Source organism: Rhododendron vialii, chromosome 7a (genome assembly GCF_030253575.1).
Source record: "Rhododendron vialii isolate Sample 1 chromosome 7a, ASM3025357v1".
Lineage (NCBI taxonomy): Eukaryota > Viridiplantae > Streptophyta > Magnoliopsida > Ericales > Ericaceae > Rhododendron > Rhododendron vialii.
Genome location: NC_080563.1, coordinates 40616905 through 40636771, shown reverse-complemented (window position 1 = coordinate 40636771; position 19867 = coordinate 40616905). Strand labels below are relative to the sequence as shown.

Here is a 19867-nt window from a genome sequence, read left to right as displayed (position 1 = left end):
TATGGAATGAGGCATGATTCAATAATATCTAGTCAAGGTCAGATTTCTACATCAATTTAAGCAAGAATGCATGTGATTTCCACTCACGAATTAATTGTAATTTTATATACTAGTATATTCTGTATTTCTCATTGGTGTGGACCGCGGTTGATAACGGGAAGAGGCATGGGGCAAGTGCCAGTGGGGATGGCGACTCTTGAGTGACTCTAGAGGGTGAAAGATGAGGGTTGTCTATCCCGTATGCAGCTCTTGGGATTTTCTTTTTTAAGTTTGTGTGTATGTGTGTCGAATTTTCATTTGATGGGATACCAACTTTAATTCTTTCTAACTTTTTGAAATTCTTCTTCAGCTTTTCGTTATAATTTTTGAAATTAATTATTTAGTTCAACGAGAGGAGTTATATATAAACAGTCCCTTTTCACTGAAAGATCCCTCAACTTGCTAAGTTAATGACATTCCATTTTCCAATCGAATTTCTACGGGGTTTCACATATTTAGTAGGGGACTTCGAAATATCGTGGAATTGAAGGGTTATGGGCACACGTGGTGCCCCAGGAGTACCCCATAATTTTTTAGGTATCACATCTCATCATATGAATTGTATATGCGTAAAACTTTTAAAAATCAATTTGATGCTAATTTTGGGACCTTAGAGTTACGGATTCCCTCTTACATTACATGCCTTGTTCTTTCTTCCCTTTGAATAATTAATATCACCAATGTACTAATCATGATTTATGACCCATTTGGCCCCAACATGCATTTATTGTAGAAATCTGAACCGTTTGTCTTGTAGGTCTGTGGAGTATTTTATTACTTTATAAAAAAAATTTAACTTGTTTAGACATTGATAGGTATATTAAAAATTGAATTTTGGGTTGTAAAACAAACGGTCTGTACTATCCCTAATTTCATAAGTTAAACTGTTCTCGACCGTCTATGTTAATAAACCCAAATTCAGGTTTTTAAAAATACGTCCGATCAAGCAAATTTTTTTTAAACCAAAAAATTTCTGTCAATAATCTCATTTAATTATTATTATCTAGAAATACATTCCATATATTCACCTAACGGTCTCTGGTTGGGGAGTGGGGCACATCCACTCACTCAAAGAACACGATAATTAGGTAAACCCCCCACCAAAATAATTAGTTGGACTAATTAGGAAATTAGAAGTGATTAAGAGTATGAGGCCCCAAAGAGAAATGCTACACTTACAACATTTTTCTACAACATGGTGACGTGGCCAGGGGACCCATTCACTTTACCTAGCCAAAAAACAATAAAATGAGTGGGTCTCCTGGCTACGTCACCATGTTGTAGAAAAATTTTGTAATTGTAGCATTACCTGGCCCGAAATAGAATGATTTAGCTAGGTAGGTTTAGTGATGAGTCAGCTAATCACTACAAGACAATCCATACTTTTTGGGTGCAACGGGGTTTGAAAGATGGTTCATACACTTTACAGAGAATCTTTTAATCCCAGAAGATATGATCGAATATATATATAAAACTATTTTAATTAAAACAGTATTAAACGTATTTTTTAATATAAAGAAAGATAAAAGTGTGGCAGAAATTGTATTTAATGGCAGGCATCACATTATGGAGGGTAAAGAAGAATATATATATATATATATATATAGTGAGATGAGATATTTTGATTCCTATTCTGCGCCCCGGGCGTGTTGTATTGTGCAGCGCTTCATTCGGACCATTCGTTTCAATAATTAATTATCCGATTTTTAAAAGAACTCTTCCTTCGGACCGTTCAAAATACTTTTTGACGGTGAGATTGAGCGCTGTATTATCTCGCCTTCCCTGGACTAGGATAGAATAGATTAGAACCGCTTGTAATAAACAAAAAAATGATCAAAAAAAAACTAATAATCATGGGCAGAGAGACCCCATTGACAATGAGTTGAACTTGTTTTGGAGACTTAGAGTATGTGCAATTCGTTACTAAGTACGTTAAAATATGCAAAGAATGAAATGTCACAACGTATATAAGTGTTTGTCTTTCGTGAGGTCGCATGTTCGAATTTTACGGAGGCTAAACAAACCAACCTTCGGGCCATTAGTGGTTTGCCCGGTCGCTAATTTCAAAGCCCCGGAATCACTTGAGGTGCTCGCAAACTGACTACATCCAGATATAGAAAAGATTATCTCTCATGATCACAATTGTCAATAATGAGAAAACTAAAATGCTACTATAAAAATAGAACAAAGGGAACATAGGATGCGTTGGATTGTGCTTTCCCGTAGAAGGAATGAGGTGGGTTTGCCGACAACTACTATCTCTCTACTTGCTCGATCTTCATTTTCCCTTAATTTTCTCTCACTTTGAGGTATTTCCTTAGTGATGTCCCATTTGAGGTATTTCCTTAGTGATGACCCATGAGAGGCCATGTTCTTGTGTCTCGCAATCATTAAGTGTTAATACATGAAAGTCTCCTTGATTTGATATAGGTTTTCAGTCAAAAGATTGGAGTGAGGTTTAGGAAGTTTTACCCAAATTTTGGTCCTACGTCAAAGAATTGAGTAAGGGCTCTTAGATATTGTAATATAGCTTACTCAATGCGTCGAGTAAGTAAACCGGAGAGAACATGGGATGTATTTTTTGGTGCCAACATAATTGAAATACAAGTCAGATAATGCGTGGGTGGGTGCAGGAGCGTAAGCGCGAGAGTAAAAGTGTCTTTCAAAAAATCACCCAAACAATGAAAATTCGTGAGTGTGAAGCTTGAGAGCGCTAGTGCAGAGCGAAGATTGAAAGTGTGAGCGAATACCATTTCGAATGATTATGTGAATGCACCACTAGTAGTCATGTCACATTTTTTTCATCCTTCCAATTACTCAGGGCATAGCCTGGATTTCCATTCGATAGGGGGGGTCATAGGAGAGAAGAAAAACTCAACAAAAATGCGTTCATTGATATTATTATATTTTTGCTATCCTATCTAATACAGCAGATGTCATTTTTATTTACTTATTTGAAAACTAGAAATTCCACACACTTTTTTTTATTGATTACGTGCCATGAAGAACAATACGATGAATTCTCAAAAAGAACGGTAAGTTTAAAAATTATATCATATATATTTAAACAACTATTAGGTACAATAAAGTTAGGAAGGCCGGCTATATCCTTCCCTGCCTTCATTCCCTTTGTAACCTTCGATTAATGAATTTTTCTTTTGCTTATTTTACGAAGAAAAAGTGGTTAGTCTAGCTTGTGTCCCACTTGTATTTTTGTTTTTCGTTTATTGATCACACTTTGAACGAGATGAAAGAAATTGTCGAAATTTTAGGCTATGAGTTTGAACCGTGGAAGCAAATTTACCTTTTTATTTTTTTAATGTATTCTCATGCCTTTTCTTTTCACTTTACAAATGGCTCCATAGAATTAGAACCCTAAACAAAATAAATGTTCTAAACAATTAAAACAAGTGGTGCTACCCCACTGATATGTTTCACTGCTCCTCATCGCAGCGCTCAATTTCACCGTCCGTCTCGACTATCAATGGTCTGGATTTTAAAAAATTGTTCCAGACAGAAGAATTTTTTAAAATCCCATCCCAAAACACTTTTGGATGGTGAGATTGAGAGCAGTGGTGGGGTAGACTTTTGGAAAACAATCTACATGTTAGCACCGGACTTTCACACTGAGTAACAATGAGGCCCGAAGCCCATGCTGTAGCCCAATACCAACTTATTAGATGAAGGCCCACTGTGATCTTGTTAGACTGGAGAGGGCCGGAGCCCAAATTGAATCCCAGGCTTCCCAGCCCAGTTGTCGATGTTAAGGGCCCAGACTCTAAACCATTGGGCCATAAGCCTAAAGTCTCTACCTACAATCTATAAATGCAACGTACTCTTGTTCGTCCACTCTTTCTCCAGTCTCCACTAGTGAACAAAAATAAAGCTACGGGTCGTTTGCCGACGGAATATGTTTTAGGAGATAATATATAAGGAGTGATTTGTTATAATTTCATAGGCCGATATGAGTGGATATGAGTAGGTGGATAATGAACAAAAGTAGTGTTTTACTACTTGTCCTCGATAAATGGTTCTAGGCCCAAACTGAATTTTCTCCTTAGAGAAAAAGAGAAATTATGGGGGAAAAAAAAAAAGGTTTGAAAATGATATATACTTTCTTTTCCCACGTTTGGGTAATAATAATCTATTAAAAATAATTACCTCCCGACATTTTTTTTCCCCTTGTATGCATTTCCTTCGGTTCGGTGTTATTAAATACGGAGTAAAATGTTTTTTGCACGAGTGGGCCAATGGGTCGCCCGGATAGATGGGGGAGCTTGGGATTATTATGTCCGGGGTTTTTTTTTTTTTGAACCGGCAAAAAACTTACTCCCCTGTCCAGATTTGATATTTATTTTTTAGAGTTCGTTCCACTTTTTAATCGATTATATATTGTAATTTATAATGTTTTATGTAATTTTGAAAACATTGTCTTATAGAACTAATTGAGATATATCAAACAAAATCCATATTGGATATAAAATTCAATACTAATTTAAAGATATAACTAATTTTTTATCCGGTTAGGATCGAACTAGAGACTATTAAATCCGAACGAAATGAGTATTAGAAAATTTGATAAGGGTACATCAAGTCAGGGGAAAGGGATCCAACCAAAAGTTAGAAAAGGATTGAGGCCCAAAAAACAGGCCAAGCCCAAACACCTGAGAGCAAAGCCCAATCACACCCTATGGCCCTCACAACTAGGGCTGCAAACAAGCCGAGTCGAGCCGAGTTTTGCCTTGCTCGAGCTCGGCTCGCCTTAGTTTTCCTCAGCTTGAGCTCGGCTCGAGCTCGAATCGAGCTGAAATATGTGGGCTCGAACTCGGCTCGAATATATATTCAAAAGCTCGAGCTCGGCTCGGCTCGGCTCGAATGGCTCGTTCGGTACATGTATGGGTATTGGTATATGTATGTGTGTATATATAGATATATGTATATGTAAGCTCGAGCTCGGCTCGAATGGCTCGTTTGGTATATGTATGTACTGTATATGGCAGCTCGCGAGTTCAACGAGCCGAGCATCAAGTGGCTCGAGCTCGTTCATTTGCTTGATGAACCGAGCTCGAACGAGCTGTTAGCGAGCCGAGTCACGAGCCGCTCGCGGTTCGTTTGCAGCCCTACTCACAACGCCCAGATTGAAAACAAACAAAGATCAAACATCCTAAAAGACCTAGAAAGCCCAGATATAAAAATTAAGCTCAAATCCAAAGAAGGCAGGGTAGAACAAGGTTGTATATATATATATACACGGGGCCCGGTCTTTTTTTTGGCTGATTTTTCGCGAGTACTCTTAAAATCACGTTCTGATCACATTGAGCGGCTCGAATCATCAAAATTTGATCAGGAACTTTGTGATTGAGATTTGGGGTATTTTTTTAGGTGTTTAAATAGTTATCCATTGAACCGTATATATATATATATATATATATATATATATATATATATATATATATATATATATATATATATATATATAAAATTTTCAATCCTAGTGAAAATTTAAGTTTATACTATGAATCTTGTAGCTTAGATTCTATTTAAAGCTGATAATTCTAATGAAATTGATAGCAAAAAGCATCAAAATGGAAAACGAGTTCTTCATCTTTTTTAGTTGGCCTCGTTCTGCTAAGGTTCTTATATTTTAAATACTAATTCATTGTTTTACGAGACAGATCATTAATCACTCACAATATATCACCTTTAATTCAAAAAATAAGTACTTACTTTAGTTAGTGAAACACACTCATTTGACATTTTTTTTATCGGCTCATTTGACTTGTTTTTGCTAGAATAATCTGTCGCAGAAGCTGCAACCAAAAGAAAATGTCAGATTCCAAACGAAAATAAGCTATGGTTAAACTTTAGAGGTATAAACGAAGAAAGTATCTTTGATCCAAAAAAAATATAGATAAAATTATCATAATCTTTCTTCGAGAAGAAAATAGAAGACCAATATATATTGTGATTGTGAAAGGAATTGGCTTTTCAGTCGTCCTTTTATGGATGCATACGTATAGTAGGTGTAGTTGCAGCGCATGTAAAAATAACCGATACCACAAAATGCCTCATCGAATAACATTTATCTTGAAGACAAATTAAATAAGATTTTAAAACCACGACGTCAACATTGTCTAAGAAAATGTGATCGGAGGAGAAACTTGACGATATACCTTTAACTTTTCTTCCTTTTTTTTTTTTTTTTAAACAGGAAAATCTTTACATTGAGATAATTAAATTGAACATTTCGAATTATCAATATGTTATGGGAGTGGATCCCACCCTCCCCAACTGCACTTCTGTTCTGTCGTCGACAAGGGGATTGCAGAAAAAAGCTGTGTCCGTTAGGAAATCGAGTTGTTAATTTTAAGTATGCTCCGATCCCAAGTGATATGGGAGCATGATGCTATCATTAAATATAGGCATTTTGATTGAAAAATAAGTAAATCATAGCCGTTAGATTACAACCACTCAAAAAAAGTAAGGTGGATTCACTCAAAACGAGATGGTTTAATGTATTTTCAGCCAAAAAACTAGTATTACTTATCATAGAAACAAGTTTTACATTCCATTTACTAAAGTAACACTTACCATGTTTTTTTTTTTTTTGGTCAATCGAAAATTTATTAAATACAAAAACGCGACAGAGTCGTGCATCAGAAATGCTAGCTAGCAAGTACGAGAAACAAATTACATACAAGATAACCAAGTCAATGAACTGCCTAAATATTTAGGCAGTCCTGAATCAAGAATTCACTAATGGATATGGGGAGCATCAGTTAGAATAACCAGAAAATCACTTTGTTTGGCCCCCGACGTTTGAGGTGGTCTGCACATTGGTTTGCCTCACGGTATATGTGGGACAATCTGGTTTCTGTTTGAATGAGGAGCATATTGGCATCTCTGATGATTGTGCTCATATGACTATATACACTTACTATATAGTATGGCCACACAATCAAGACGACACTCCCATGCGCGCTGTGTTAAAACCGCACCGCAGGCAATTCATTCATCAATTCCGAAAAATGATTAGGCTATGAGGCCATTCTCACAATTGAAGCACACGACATTCACTTGAACCCCGAGGCATGTTTGGCAGTTTCTGGATTATACTATCAATTGGCCTACGAAATCTTGTAATGAATTTAATAGGACGAGTTATTATTATTATTTTTTTTTTTGAAACAGGACTAGTACAGATAAGATTTATCTCTATAATCAATGGTTCAGATTTCAAAAAGTATTATACACGTAAGGTTTATCTTCCGATAAGATGTTTTTATCAAATATAGATCATCAAAAACACTTTTAAACCATTTCAGGTTGTGCACTACACCCGCGTAGCGTACCCCGCATTCTTTTTTTTTCTTTCCAAGAATGTACCCCAAAGGACAATGGTAGAGTCCTAAGCTTCCATTTAACATATATCCTTAGGGCTGTCAAAAGTGGGTGGGTAGGCACGTGACTTGGGGTGTTTTTTTGGTGATAATGGGCAATACACCAATAATAACATGATGAAAGGGAGACCTACGTATTGCCTATAATCACAGTCTATAAAATTTTCAAAAACCATTATTATTACCCCATTCAATTTTTGATCATGTCCCGCACATGGAGGGAGAGAGTAAAAAAAAAAAAGAAATTTGGGCGGGTCCACTCTAAATTTCATTGGGACCCACCTAACCTAAGGATTTGGGACCAATTCTTTTGTACCCACTAAAAGATGAGAAGGTTTTTGGTGTCGGGCAAGTATCACATTATTCTGTCGGTGATTTCAGTCATCCAAATGTGTTTTGGACGGTCCGAATTTTAGAATAAGAAAAAGAAAGAAAGAGAGAGAGTGGTTGGTGAGGAGAGAAGGAGAATAAATCTGGGTCTTTCGAAACACGTTTTTATAGCTGAAATTGCCAACAGATACTGTCACGTGATATCCGCTCGGCAGTCGGCACCCAAGAATTTTCTCCAAAAGATTGTTGTAAGAAAACAGAGGGCAAGAGAGAAGGTTTTGTGGTATGGATATTGTCCGTACGAGGGTGACATGTGAGCTTACTTTCCTATTTTGGATATTGAAATACAAACTCTATAGACATACCACTACGTATAATTATTATTCAACATAGGGTTGAGGAAAGAACTGAATACTGCCTTTATGGGTTGGTGAGTTTGTGTAGTACTAGCATCAATTCTAGGTCATGAAAACAAAATTTTGAAAACCCAATTCATGTTTTAATTAGAAAAACGTACCCGAAAAAGTTAATGTTTGAGGGAAAAAAAAAAACACAAATTCAAGTTATCTGAATTTTACTTAACTCTCAAATATTTAAAACTCAACATTTCCTTAAAGCGATGTTGTTCTCTTGTGATTGAATTTATATGATAACAATAATAAATTCCTTCATCTAGCGCAACGTAATTAGGATTTCGATCGGAGAAAATTTGTGATGCGAGCAAGACATGACATGATAACGAAGATTTTATAATAAATAAATTACCCTCTTTTCTCTTCATCTAAGGGCAGTTTCTTAAAATTATAAGATCGAGGCTGAAGAGGGAATAAAAAAACCAAACTGCTGGGATTAGTTGTGAGGGAACTCGCGGACGATCGCGAGATATGAGGTGATTTGGTTTTTGTTGGAGTGTGATGACTAAATTTGATTTTTGATGTGCTGGTCTTAAGGAGGCTATGTGTGAAGGTTATGGTGAAAAGAACACATTTGCTCGGAATAGGTTGGCTAGGTAATTCATTGAGGATTTTTATATAGAAAGAAAAAAAAAGGTTTCCTACTTCATTAGCTCAATTTTGGGGTCCTAAATGATTATCTAACAAGTAGCCCGCCTTCCAAAGGATTACATTGGATTCATACAGTAGGATTACATTGGCTAATTCATTAGCTCAGATAGGATTACGTACAAGTGAGAGAGAATGTTTTGAACTCGAGTCGAATACAAACTTAGTCACTTAATTACATTTTGATCAGGCGTTGAGGTGACTTTTTCGCGCATCTTGACTTATATCAAGGGTTCAATTCCACTACCTAGTTACGATGAGCTCAATTAAACTGTCACTTCTATATTTGGGATTCAGTTATAGCCTTAAGTTGTTGGATTGTCCAGAGAAAACAGAAGAATACTCACATTCTCTACTCTACTTGCTAAATCTAGCAAAACAATCATAAAAAAGTATTGCAAAACAAGAGAGAAACTTATTTCCGGAGCAGCTGCAAAGCGGGCTCTTTACGGAGCTGAGCGATCTCAGCCATCCGTTTTGGCAATCAACGGTTGAGATATGTTTTTAATATTTGACAAGAAATATTTTTTCTTACCAGTAAAAGATTAACTTTAATCCGGATCGTTCAAAGCGCTTTTGAACTGCCGAAATTGAGCTCCGTTAACAAATGTTTACAATTGCTCTCTAAATAGATTTTCTCAAACAAGAAAAGAAATGCTCCAATAGAAACATTCGTGACGAGTTTCGTAAGTTAACATGTTCGGCTGTAAAATATCTTGCACATGGAGTTGTGAAAAGAGTCCGACTCCTCTCCCGTCCAATGATTCGGACTGGACGACACAAGTCTATATCGGAACTGTCCATTAGTAAATTTAATGATTTAGATTTTCTCATACACTTTTATCGATAAAAAATACACTCTTATCGATAAAAGTATAAAAATGCATCCAACCCATTAATTACAACAAATGAACTATTAGGATCATGACTGACTCCTCTGATTGAAAACATAGACCAGAAAAGATCAATTTCGTAGGAAAAATAAGACGACGCGTTTTGGATAGGGAGGGTTGGCATTTTTGTTGGTGATTTAAGAAAGAGAAGAAGGTCAACTGAGGGATTAAAGAAAAGGCCAAAAAGCACAAGGCTCGAGAGAGAGAGAGAGAGAGCGGACATAATCATGGGAAAGCGCGCAATCATTCACCATTCTCCTTTCCTCTTCAACTTCTTTCTTGGGTTGGCCTAATGCACCTACGTATATATAAATAAATAAATCCATCGGGGTTGACGTAGTGGGGCCAATGGCCGACTCTTTCTCTTTGAATCATCTCATTCATTGTTTTAGGTTCTTCGGGTTGGTTGCTTTCGGGTTCGTCGGTTCAAGTGAGGCCCGCAAAAAAGTTGAGAATTTCAGACTAATTTGTTCGGTTTAGATTTTAAGGAAAATTTTGACGTTAATAAGTGGAGAGCAATAAATGCAAGTAATAATCGGAGTAGTTTTGTTACCTCGTACGTCTAAGATTTCGACACCTTCTTCGTGCTATAAACTTTGGTACAGTCAATCTCTAAGAGGCTTTGTCTGAACTTTAACTAAAAATAAACATATTGCTAGCTAGTTGATGATAGAATTTTTGTTTTATATGTCAAGACGTGAGAGAATTACATTTCCAAGAGTTATGTTAACGGTATAATACTACATCAATCATGTGACATCTTCATACAGTTAAATAGAGCCCAATGCATCCCAATCTTAACTATGGAAAAGGAAAAAAAACTACCAACCAAAATCTCCTATTCAAAAGAACTAATAACCAATTATTGCATTTGAAAAATATTTAAAGGTAGGGTGATCGCTTGTAAGTTCATTCAGATATGCATAAGTTGTCCGGGTTGACATTCCTTATAAATTTATTGAGATAGACATAAGTTGCCCGAACCGCTAGAATTGTGGAAAAGAAATGTACATGAAATTCTCACAAGTATGTAATTCTAAAAATTTTGAAATCCTGTAGTGCAACTCGCGCGTACTATAGAGGTCGTAGGACGGTCATTCAAGCTTCTATTGATTTGTACCGACTATTAGTTAGATTAAAATTCGAACCATAATGAATATTTGAATCAACTGTCGTACAATCTTGTAGGGCAGCCTGCCCTACAGATCCCGGATCGGTGGTTCTAATCGAAATTAACTCCTACTGCAAGGGAACAATTGACAGTACCAGTAGTAAGAACTATGTACTACTCCTACATTTTAAATTTACTTTAGCCAGTAGTATTTGAAGTTGGAAGAAGGGGGAGAGGATCGAGTGGCAGAAGGGAAAGGAGCAGAAAGAAGGTCTAGGAGGTAGCCGCTAAGGCCTCGGGCCCCAAAAACCAAAAAAAAGGAGCACATCTTTTTCGGTAATTAGAGTACTACTAACATTGAATCAATCGATACAAACGAACTTTTGATTATCCCGGTACACTTATAATTGATTTCTAACTACTACTAGTACTAAACACAACTAGCTTTTGATTAGCAACGTACGGCTGTGTTTGGGCCGTCATTAGTCCGTACTGCACAATTATTTTAAATGTACTAAATGGGTATGTTTTGATAACAGAGATTGTTTTGGAGGAATTCGTAATGAAGTAGAATTAAAATTGTAATTGGTAATGAGGTAAAATTATTAATGAAAGGATGAATCGTTTATTCATGTTTATTTTGCACAGGATTAGGGAGTAAAATTGTAAATAACATGTTTGTTTTGATTAGAATTGAGATTGAGATTAGTATTGAGGTGAGATTATACGCTTTCGTTGCTCAATCTCATGGGATGGGATTCGTAGTAACACCCCCTATAGTATTGCTAATATCTCATTTCGGGGGATTAAGAATTCCATGGGACAACTAGTCCCCCTCTACAAATGCCAAATCAAACAAGGTATCAGGAGTCCCCCACCTTCACTATCCCAATCCCCTCTCCAAGAGGCCTATCAAACACGCCCAATATGTATCAATCTCAAGTTGACAAAGCTTTCCAAAATCAACACACAGTTATATACCAATGAGTTTTTAGGTAAGTTGGTACGCCTCCCTTAGTGGAGGCATAGTTCAAGCCCCGCGAAGGATGGTTTGGGGTTCAGAGTTATTGACAGTCTCTAAACATCCTGTAGACTAACATACTAAAACACCCCATTGCGCTAATGTATACTCCCTCTATCCCAAATTTTTTGTCCGGTCTGCAAAATGGAGTGTTAAAAATAATACAATTTTTTTCAAGAAAAAATTCAAATTTTTTTCACAAATTAAAAATACTCATTAATATCTAGTAAGTTGTTGAAATTTTTTTGATTTTTTCTTACAAAAATTGTTTTATTTTTGACACTCCGTTTTGCAGACCGTACAAAGAGTTTGGGATGGAGGGAGTACAATATTGGGAAAAAAAACATACAAATATCTATTTGTGAGCCATGCTATTGGTACACCATTTGATGTATACCAATTAAGTGTATATCACCTTCTATGAGTCCCACACAAATGATTAGATCTGTTTAATTTTTTTAGAAATATTTTTTAAAGCATTCTTGTAAAAAATTAGTTCCGTCAGATATTTAGGTAAATGCTTGATCGGATAATTAGTATGAAATCTCTAAGTGGGTCCCATAAAAAATGTTGTAGATTTGGTGTACACCAAACGATGTACCCATAGTTTTATTGTTTGTGAAGATCTTAAGATTTGCGAACAATACAAAGTTTTTGAAAAACAATCTTTGGCTCTTTGAATTTAGCGTGTCAAAATTTGGATTCCAAGTTAATTTTTGTGAGAAAATTTGAACAGTTTTTAACACCCCAAAATTATCTTTTAATTTAGTTAAAATGTGTGTTTTCTTATTTTAACTACTCAGTATTTCTTTTTGTAACTCAAATTTTAATTTCTATCTATTTTATCTATCCTCTATTAATATATTTTTTCATTCTCCTGAATTTCTTAAGTTTTCCTTTACGTTATTCTTTCTTATTTTTCTCACAGAGAGTTTTTGAGGAGAGAAAACAAGTAATTAAAAAAGGTTAGCTTGGACTTTTTACCTACTATAATATTGTCGTACATGCCTAAAGTTGTGTTACCATCGTAGGTATTGACCTCAAATAGAACCGAATTTTTATTCCGTTACAAGTGTTTATATTCAAAAATCGAATCGTGTCCGCGACTGACAAATGTCGGACACGAATACACGAGGCCAGTGGACCCATACTTCTTAGCCTACATGAAAGTATGATATGCTTAATACGCACGATTTTTAGTGCCGAGCGGATATATCCTACGTGGTACCCGCTCGGCTAATCCGAGTCGTCCAATACACTTTTGAACGGCTCGGATTGAAACTCTCTCTGCTCTCACCCGAACACTTTTCTCTCTCTAAATCTGAGCCGTTTAAACACGTAATGGATTGCTCGGATGTGCGAGACGGCACCACGTGATACCCGCTCGGCACTAAAAAAATTTCCTACATGTATACTAGTTCGGTCTTGCTATTGTCAGCCCATTAGGTTGGCGATAAACACATTAGAAGATAATAAAAATACGTATTTCTGTGTATTTTTTACACCATTTAATACACATTCCCGCACTTACTATTGTCGGCTAATTTAAGAATTTTCTATACTAGTTTAACAAAGTGACATGGAAAGATGTCAGAATCATAGATTGAAGTCAAAGTAATAATAATTAGTCAAAGAATTTAGGAGGAATACGAGGCTCAAAGGCCAAAATACAGGGACAAGATGGTTTCGTACTCCAAAGAACTTTTTATTGTTTTTATAAACAAATATTTGACTCGTTTTAATTAGCATTATCTCATAGTACTATATATTGGAGTAGGTGGCTCGGATTTTATCTCGCACAAGTAATCCCATGCATGAGAAAATTAAGTAAAAATTCAATGAACACATGAATGATGTGTTAAAACAATTCAAGTAAGTGAACACATAAATGATGTTAAAATTAACTCAAGAATACTATACAATTTCTTAATGTAATTAAGAGCAGTTCTGCAGTTCTAACAAATGTTGGAGAAATTTTTTAGCGTCGGGTGGGTATCACGTGGGGATTGTGTCCTCTATTTCGGTTTTGGACAGCTTAGAGTTGGAGAGAGAAAAAGAAGAGAGTGGTGGAATGAAAGGAGAGAGAGTTTCAATCTGAGCTGTCCAACACATTTTATATAATTTTCTTCACGTTTGTTGGTTTTAAGGTAAATTTTTTTGGTTTATTTGAAAAAAATATTGAAGTGGGAACATAATTTTTTTATATTCCTCTCACGGGGACAAATCAATACAAAATTTGACGTGCCAAAGAAAAATAAAAACGAAAAGATTTAAAAAAAAAAAGTCACTTCTCACCCTAAGTTTGATGTTAATTAATGATGCAAATCTCGAGTGAATTTTGCATCTTTTGACATTGTAAAATGATTTTTTTTGTAATATAGTTGTTATAAAATTATTTGACACCCTATTTTGAAAGAATTTTTTTGTAGAATGTAGGAGTATAATTTAAAGGTATCAATTTGTTACCAACGTTTTAAATATTTCAAGTACCCTCTCGGCTCGGCTCGTTTAGTAAACGAATCGAGCGGAGCTCGGTTCGTTCACAAAAGTTTGGCTCGTTAAACTTGACTCGTTTAGTAAATAATTAAGTTCGACTCCTTAAGGCTCAAGCCGAGTTTAAACTCAAATTTTAGACTCGTTTAGAATGACCCTATTAGAAATACTCTTTTTTTTTTTTTCTTGATCCGTATTAGAAATACTCTCAAAATCTTAAAATTGCAACCTAGTACTAAAATGAGACTAAATAATCCTCTGAAAGCGACCCCTTATCAGTCGTCCGATTGGGCGATGCATGTGAGTTTCCTGTTTCCTTTTTTGGTACACATCAATTCACTACCAATATAAAATATATATTTTATATCAAAAACCAGAACGGTCAGAAAATTATATAAAAAAAAAAAGTCGAACGTGTTTTCCGGTGGTAGGACGAATATGCAAAAGCTGAGGCCTCATCACCGTCCGATACGCATCCAACGGCTGGGATCCGGCCCTCCTCTTAGACGTGATTTATTGCAACTGCGAGACAACTGTAGGACGAATAAGCAAAAGCTGGCGACTCGACACGTGGACGCCTTGTCTCCGTCCGATGCACATCCGATGGCTGGGATTGGGGCCTTCTTTTAGATGTGGGATTTATTGCAACTGCAAGAGAACTGTAGAGATGTGGCGAGAATTTACCAGTGGAAGATTTTTTCAGCTCGAGGAGAGAGAGAGAGAGAGAGAGAGAGAGAGGGAGAAGGAGAGATCTAGAGAGAGAGAGGGGGGGGCGATGGGAGAAGTACGGTTGGGTGACTTAAATTGAGGATGCAGCAGAGGTCATGGCGGCGTAGCAGAGGCAGTGACTTTAATGCATCGAAAACAAAGACAGAGAATTGAAGAGGGAGAGAGAGGGGGGGAAGAAGTCAAGGTAAAGGATTCTCCCACTTCAAAAAAAATTCCCAAGCTTTTCTAGTTTCTCCTTCAAAAACAAGCTGCAACGCATGTAGAGAGCGAGAGAGAGAGAGAGAGAGAGACAGAGAGAGATAGGAGAGAGAGAGAACACGGATCACTACAATCCAAAAAACCAACTCATCACGAAACATAATCGTCTTGCTCCCACATCCACAAAGCTGAACTCCCAGATCTCTCGCACTCTCTCTACCCTTCTATGCCTTTTCCATCTTCGAAATAAAGGTAAATTCCAACTCTCGATCGTAAATAATATCCCGGTCGTAATCCGAATTTTTAATTCTAATTCGGATTACAACCATTTTTCTTTGAAGGTATTCTAGTCGTCGTTACTTTTCCGGCGCTACCTACTTATACATACATGTGATAAGTAGGTAGCGGAAGTCTTGACCCACACCAAAAACCTTGTTTTTAGCTAGAGATCCACACCTCTTTCAAAATTGAGGTAAAATCTCAGCTCTCGCGATTTAAAATAAAATAAAATAAAATCTCGGTTCTTGGAATTACGCCAATTTTCTCTTGATCAGGTGGTGTTACTCCGCTCACGTATCGCGCCATATACGTACATAGAGAGAGAAAGTCTTGACCGTGACGAGAAGCTTAGTTTGCTTCGAGACCGAGAACGGGAATCCGCAATTAGGGTTTTCGAAACATCGTATCGACGACGACTACGAGAGCTGTTGTGATGAGTGAGGCAGGTTGGGGGTCCGAGAGATGAGGCAGGGAGGAGGGGGAATGAACTGTCAAGATTGCGGGAACCAAGCGAAGAAAGACTGCGTGCATTTCCGGTGCAGGACCTGCTGCAAGAGCCGAGGACTACCTTGTCAAACTCACGTGAAGAGCACCTGGGTTCCGGCGGCCAGACGACGGGAGCGACAGCAACAACAACAACAACCACCGCATCAACACCACCACCAACAACAATTGAGCTTGATGATGAGAGGAGGAGGAGGAGAGCAGAATAATCCTACTAAAAGGATGAGAGAGAGTACTCGTTTACCCACCACTTTGTCAGGTAATAAATAGTTCTTGACTTGTTTTTTTTTTTTTTTTTTGATACTCCTAACAAAGACAATTTGAAAGAAAAAAACGTCAAGGATTGAAAATTCAACGAAATCTTAACTACTACTAGGCAACTAGAAACTTCTTGAGAGAGAGAGAGAGAGAGAGAGAGAGAGAGAGAGAGAGAAGGGGGGAGAATATGAGTGTATCATTTGCGTGTGATGGGGCTGAAGTCCAAGTTCATAGTCATCTACCCACTCCTTTTTCTTTCTTCCTTGTTTTTATTTTCTGCTACTGTTTCTGAGTAAAACTGACGATGAGCTTGTAGGGTATCTGTAACATTCTATCTAAGAATTTTGCCAAAAAAAAAAATCCTTGGCTATTTTCTGTACCCTTTTTTTTTATTAAAAAAATTCTTGTTTTTCCCCCAATCAATGTACCCTGATCGATTTTCTCAATGCATTCTTCTCTGGCGAGCGAAAAGAAAAAATTTGAGACAGGGAAATGCATTCCAAATGAAAATAGTAGTAGTAAAATTTTGAGACTAGAATTATAGTATAGGCTACGTTGGTTGAGAATGAAAGAATGTTCGTCGATTAGGGATCAAATATCATGGAATATGATTTTTCGTACTCTATTTTTAATATTATTTAAAATTGATCGTAATTTATATTTAAGAAATGAAGTTGTTGGTAATTTAAAGCAGTCAAAAATAAAATTCGAAGTCTATATATAGAAAAGTGAAGTGTAAAAAATATTATTCAATATTATGTATAACTCTATGAATGATTAGTTTGTACTCCAGTCCACTTTGTAGGACATTTGAAACATTCCCTTTTACAGAATTTTCATTCAAAATTTCAAATAACCAAATTAAGAACGAGATGATAGCAAAATTTAAAAGAGAAAAAGAAAACCTCATTGGTCCAGGGTGATTTTGTTCGAAATGAAAGATTCATAAGTATCATATACTGAAAATTTTGCATAATTTTTTTGTGATGATTTACCTAATATGATTTGTTGATATCTATAAATTATGGAGATATGATTTTTCGTAATTTGTACTCTACTTATTTAATTTATAAACTCATTTCAAATTTTGGCTTACAATGTGCTTTCATAATTAATCTTTGCTTGTAATTTGAGCAACTTAAAATCGTGGAGTAGGATACCTCTATGCATTGTTTTTGTTACGGTTTGTCATGTACTCAGTTTTTAGGACTCTTATCTCTTATCATTCAACTTTCCGTTGGGTATTCACCCCAAAAAAAAAAAAAAAACTTTCCATTGGGTGATGTGCTTTCGATTTTACTCATTGACTCATGTATCAATTATCAGGTGTTTTTTCGCTTCTTTTTGTTTATGTTTTTTTTATGTACGCTTTGTTGAGTTATAAAAATATTTTTTTGCCAATCAAAAAAAAAATTTGAACAACTTAAATTCGTTGTTGACGTAAACAGTGGACTGTAAGCTTTCTTTCTTAAATGATATGGTTCTGATCAGGAAAAAAATTCTTTTAGTAGAAGGAGCTACATATAGGCCAAAAAAAAAAAAAAATTACTGAAAATTCATCCAGACTTGGGTTTCATTTGTTTCTTGGAATTTGTAGCAAATGAAAGAAAGAAAAACCCGCATTACTCTGTGAAACAATCATGTTATGATTTTGTACTTACGATTATGACCTAATTTTAATATTGGGTTGATGGATTAGGGTTTGAAGTTGCTAACTTCCCACCGGAAGTGAGTTCCCCGGCGACATTTCGGTGCGTAAGAGTGAGCGCGATGGACGATGCAAACGAGCAGTATGCGTATCAGACGGCCGTAAATATCGGCGGCCACGTTTTTAAGGGAATCCTCTACGACCAAGGCCCTGACAGCCGTTACGCCGGTGGTGGCGAGAGCTCGTCTGGTGGCGGTCAAGTACCCCTTAATCTTATTGCCGGAGCCACTACAACCACCACCACCGCCACTATGTCTGCTACCGCCACAACCGGGAATACGCTCACCATGATTGATCCTTCTTTATACTCTACTCCGCTATGTGCTTTCCTCGCCGGTACGCAATTCTTCCCACCACCAAGACCTTAGCTAGAAGCTCTCTCTCTCTCTCTCTAGGAAGTACTAAGGCTGAAGTTCTCTAATTCTAACAACTGTTCAAATGCCTCCCATTGATAATTGTCATTAAATGATTGTGATAATTTTTGATGGTTTTTGTAGTGTTTTATCCATCCTTTGAACAAGAAAATTAATTAAGGAATGCATCAACTTAATTAATTCGCGGATGTTTGGCTTATTTGGAGAAAATTGGAACTAATTAAACTTTAATGAATTTTCTTGGGTTAAATTTTCCATGAAGAGTAGTGCTATCCAAAAATATATCATTGTGTCATCATCTAGTCTTCCATTTGAGTGTGATTTGATGTAGCAGCTTGATATGCATAGAAGTTATCACATGTGCTATGACGGAGACCTCCGTGTTCGGTTTCGGTTTTGAGAGAGATTTTTGAGAGTACTGAGTAGAGAATAATAGATAGAGAAAATTTATTGGAGACATGTTCCGGGATTTTAAGACCCCAAAACAAACAAAGAAGGCTAGGGGTTTTCAGTAAAAGGTATTAACTGTAGTATGGACTCTTTCAATTTTTCGTTGGATGTAATTTTTTCTTTTCCCCTTTTGTTTCCCTTTTCCTTGGCCTCATACTGTGCCTAAACCTATGCGGCCAGTATTTGGTCTCCTCCACTTCGTCGTCGAATTTTTAATAAAATTTTGTTGCCAGTCAAAACAAAAATCCACTATAGTACGTATAAGATAAATAGAAATCTAAAACTACATACACACTTTTCATTTACATATTACTCCCTATATACCACCATCTTATTCACTTTGAAAATTTGCGCGACATTTTACTAAAATATAAATGCGCTTATTTTAGAAGAGCTTTTAAAATTGCTCAAAAAAATTCCAAAATATATTCACACAAGTAATTATTTGTTTAATTCAAGAAAAGCACACAACTTTCATAATATACTTAAATAGGACGGATAAATTATACATTTCACTCAAACCAACACACGTTTTTAGCTTTAACAAGTTTTTAACATTTTCCTAGGATGTTGGTTTTAATGTAATAATTGATCTAAAATTTCTCCTCAAGGGAATTCCTACACGTCAACTCATACACATAATTACAGTATATCTTTTGTTCCTGCATACGGCTTTTAGTACTTGGTGATTACATATATCGAGTGTAGTGCTACATATATAAATCCCCGGATACAAATTTGGACATAGATATGGTCGAAAATATTCAATGCACGAGAACTCCACACAATGCATGCAAGAACTAAGTCCATCGGACAATTACATACACATGTAGTTTGTCCAGTGCGGATTGGGGAAATCCCTACAGGGATTGTAGTGCGGCACATGGGCCGTTGATCTCGGCAATGAGCGGTTGCGATGTATTTCTAAGCTTTGATCGTTAATAAATAATCTTTTACCGGTAAAAGATTATTTTTAATCTACACCGTTAATTGATGAGATCGACAGCTGTGCGTCGCAT

General features: G+C 36.3%; 1 protein-coding gene across 2 annotated transcripts; it reads left to right on the top strand.

The window, feature by feature from the left end:
* The first annotated feature begins 15063 nt into the window (after positions 1-15063).
* On the top strand, positions 15064-18597 carry LOC131334436 (protein EXPRESSION OF TERPENOIDS 1-like). 2 transcript variants are annotated; one of them, XM_058369444.1, is made up of 4 exons: positions 15064-15527; positions 15677-15747; positions 15830-16317; positions 18016-18597. In XM_058369444.1, the coding sequence occupies exons 3-4, from the start codon at positions 16017-16019 to the stop codon at positions 18390-18392; spliced, it is 678 nt and encodes a 225-aa protein (XP_058225427.1). In that variant the 5' UTR covers positions 15064-15527; positions 15677-15747; positions 15830-16016; the 3' UTR covers positions 18393-18597. The 2 variants fall into 2 exon arrangements, with proteins under 2 accessions (XP_058225427.1, XP_058225425.1); XM_058369442.1 differs by lacking the exon at positions 15677-15747.
* The last annotated feature ends 1270 nt before the right edge of the window (positions 18598-19867 follow it).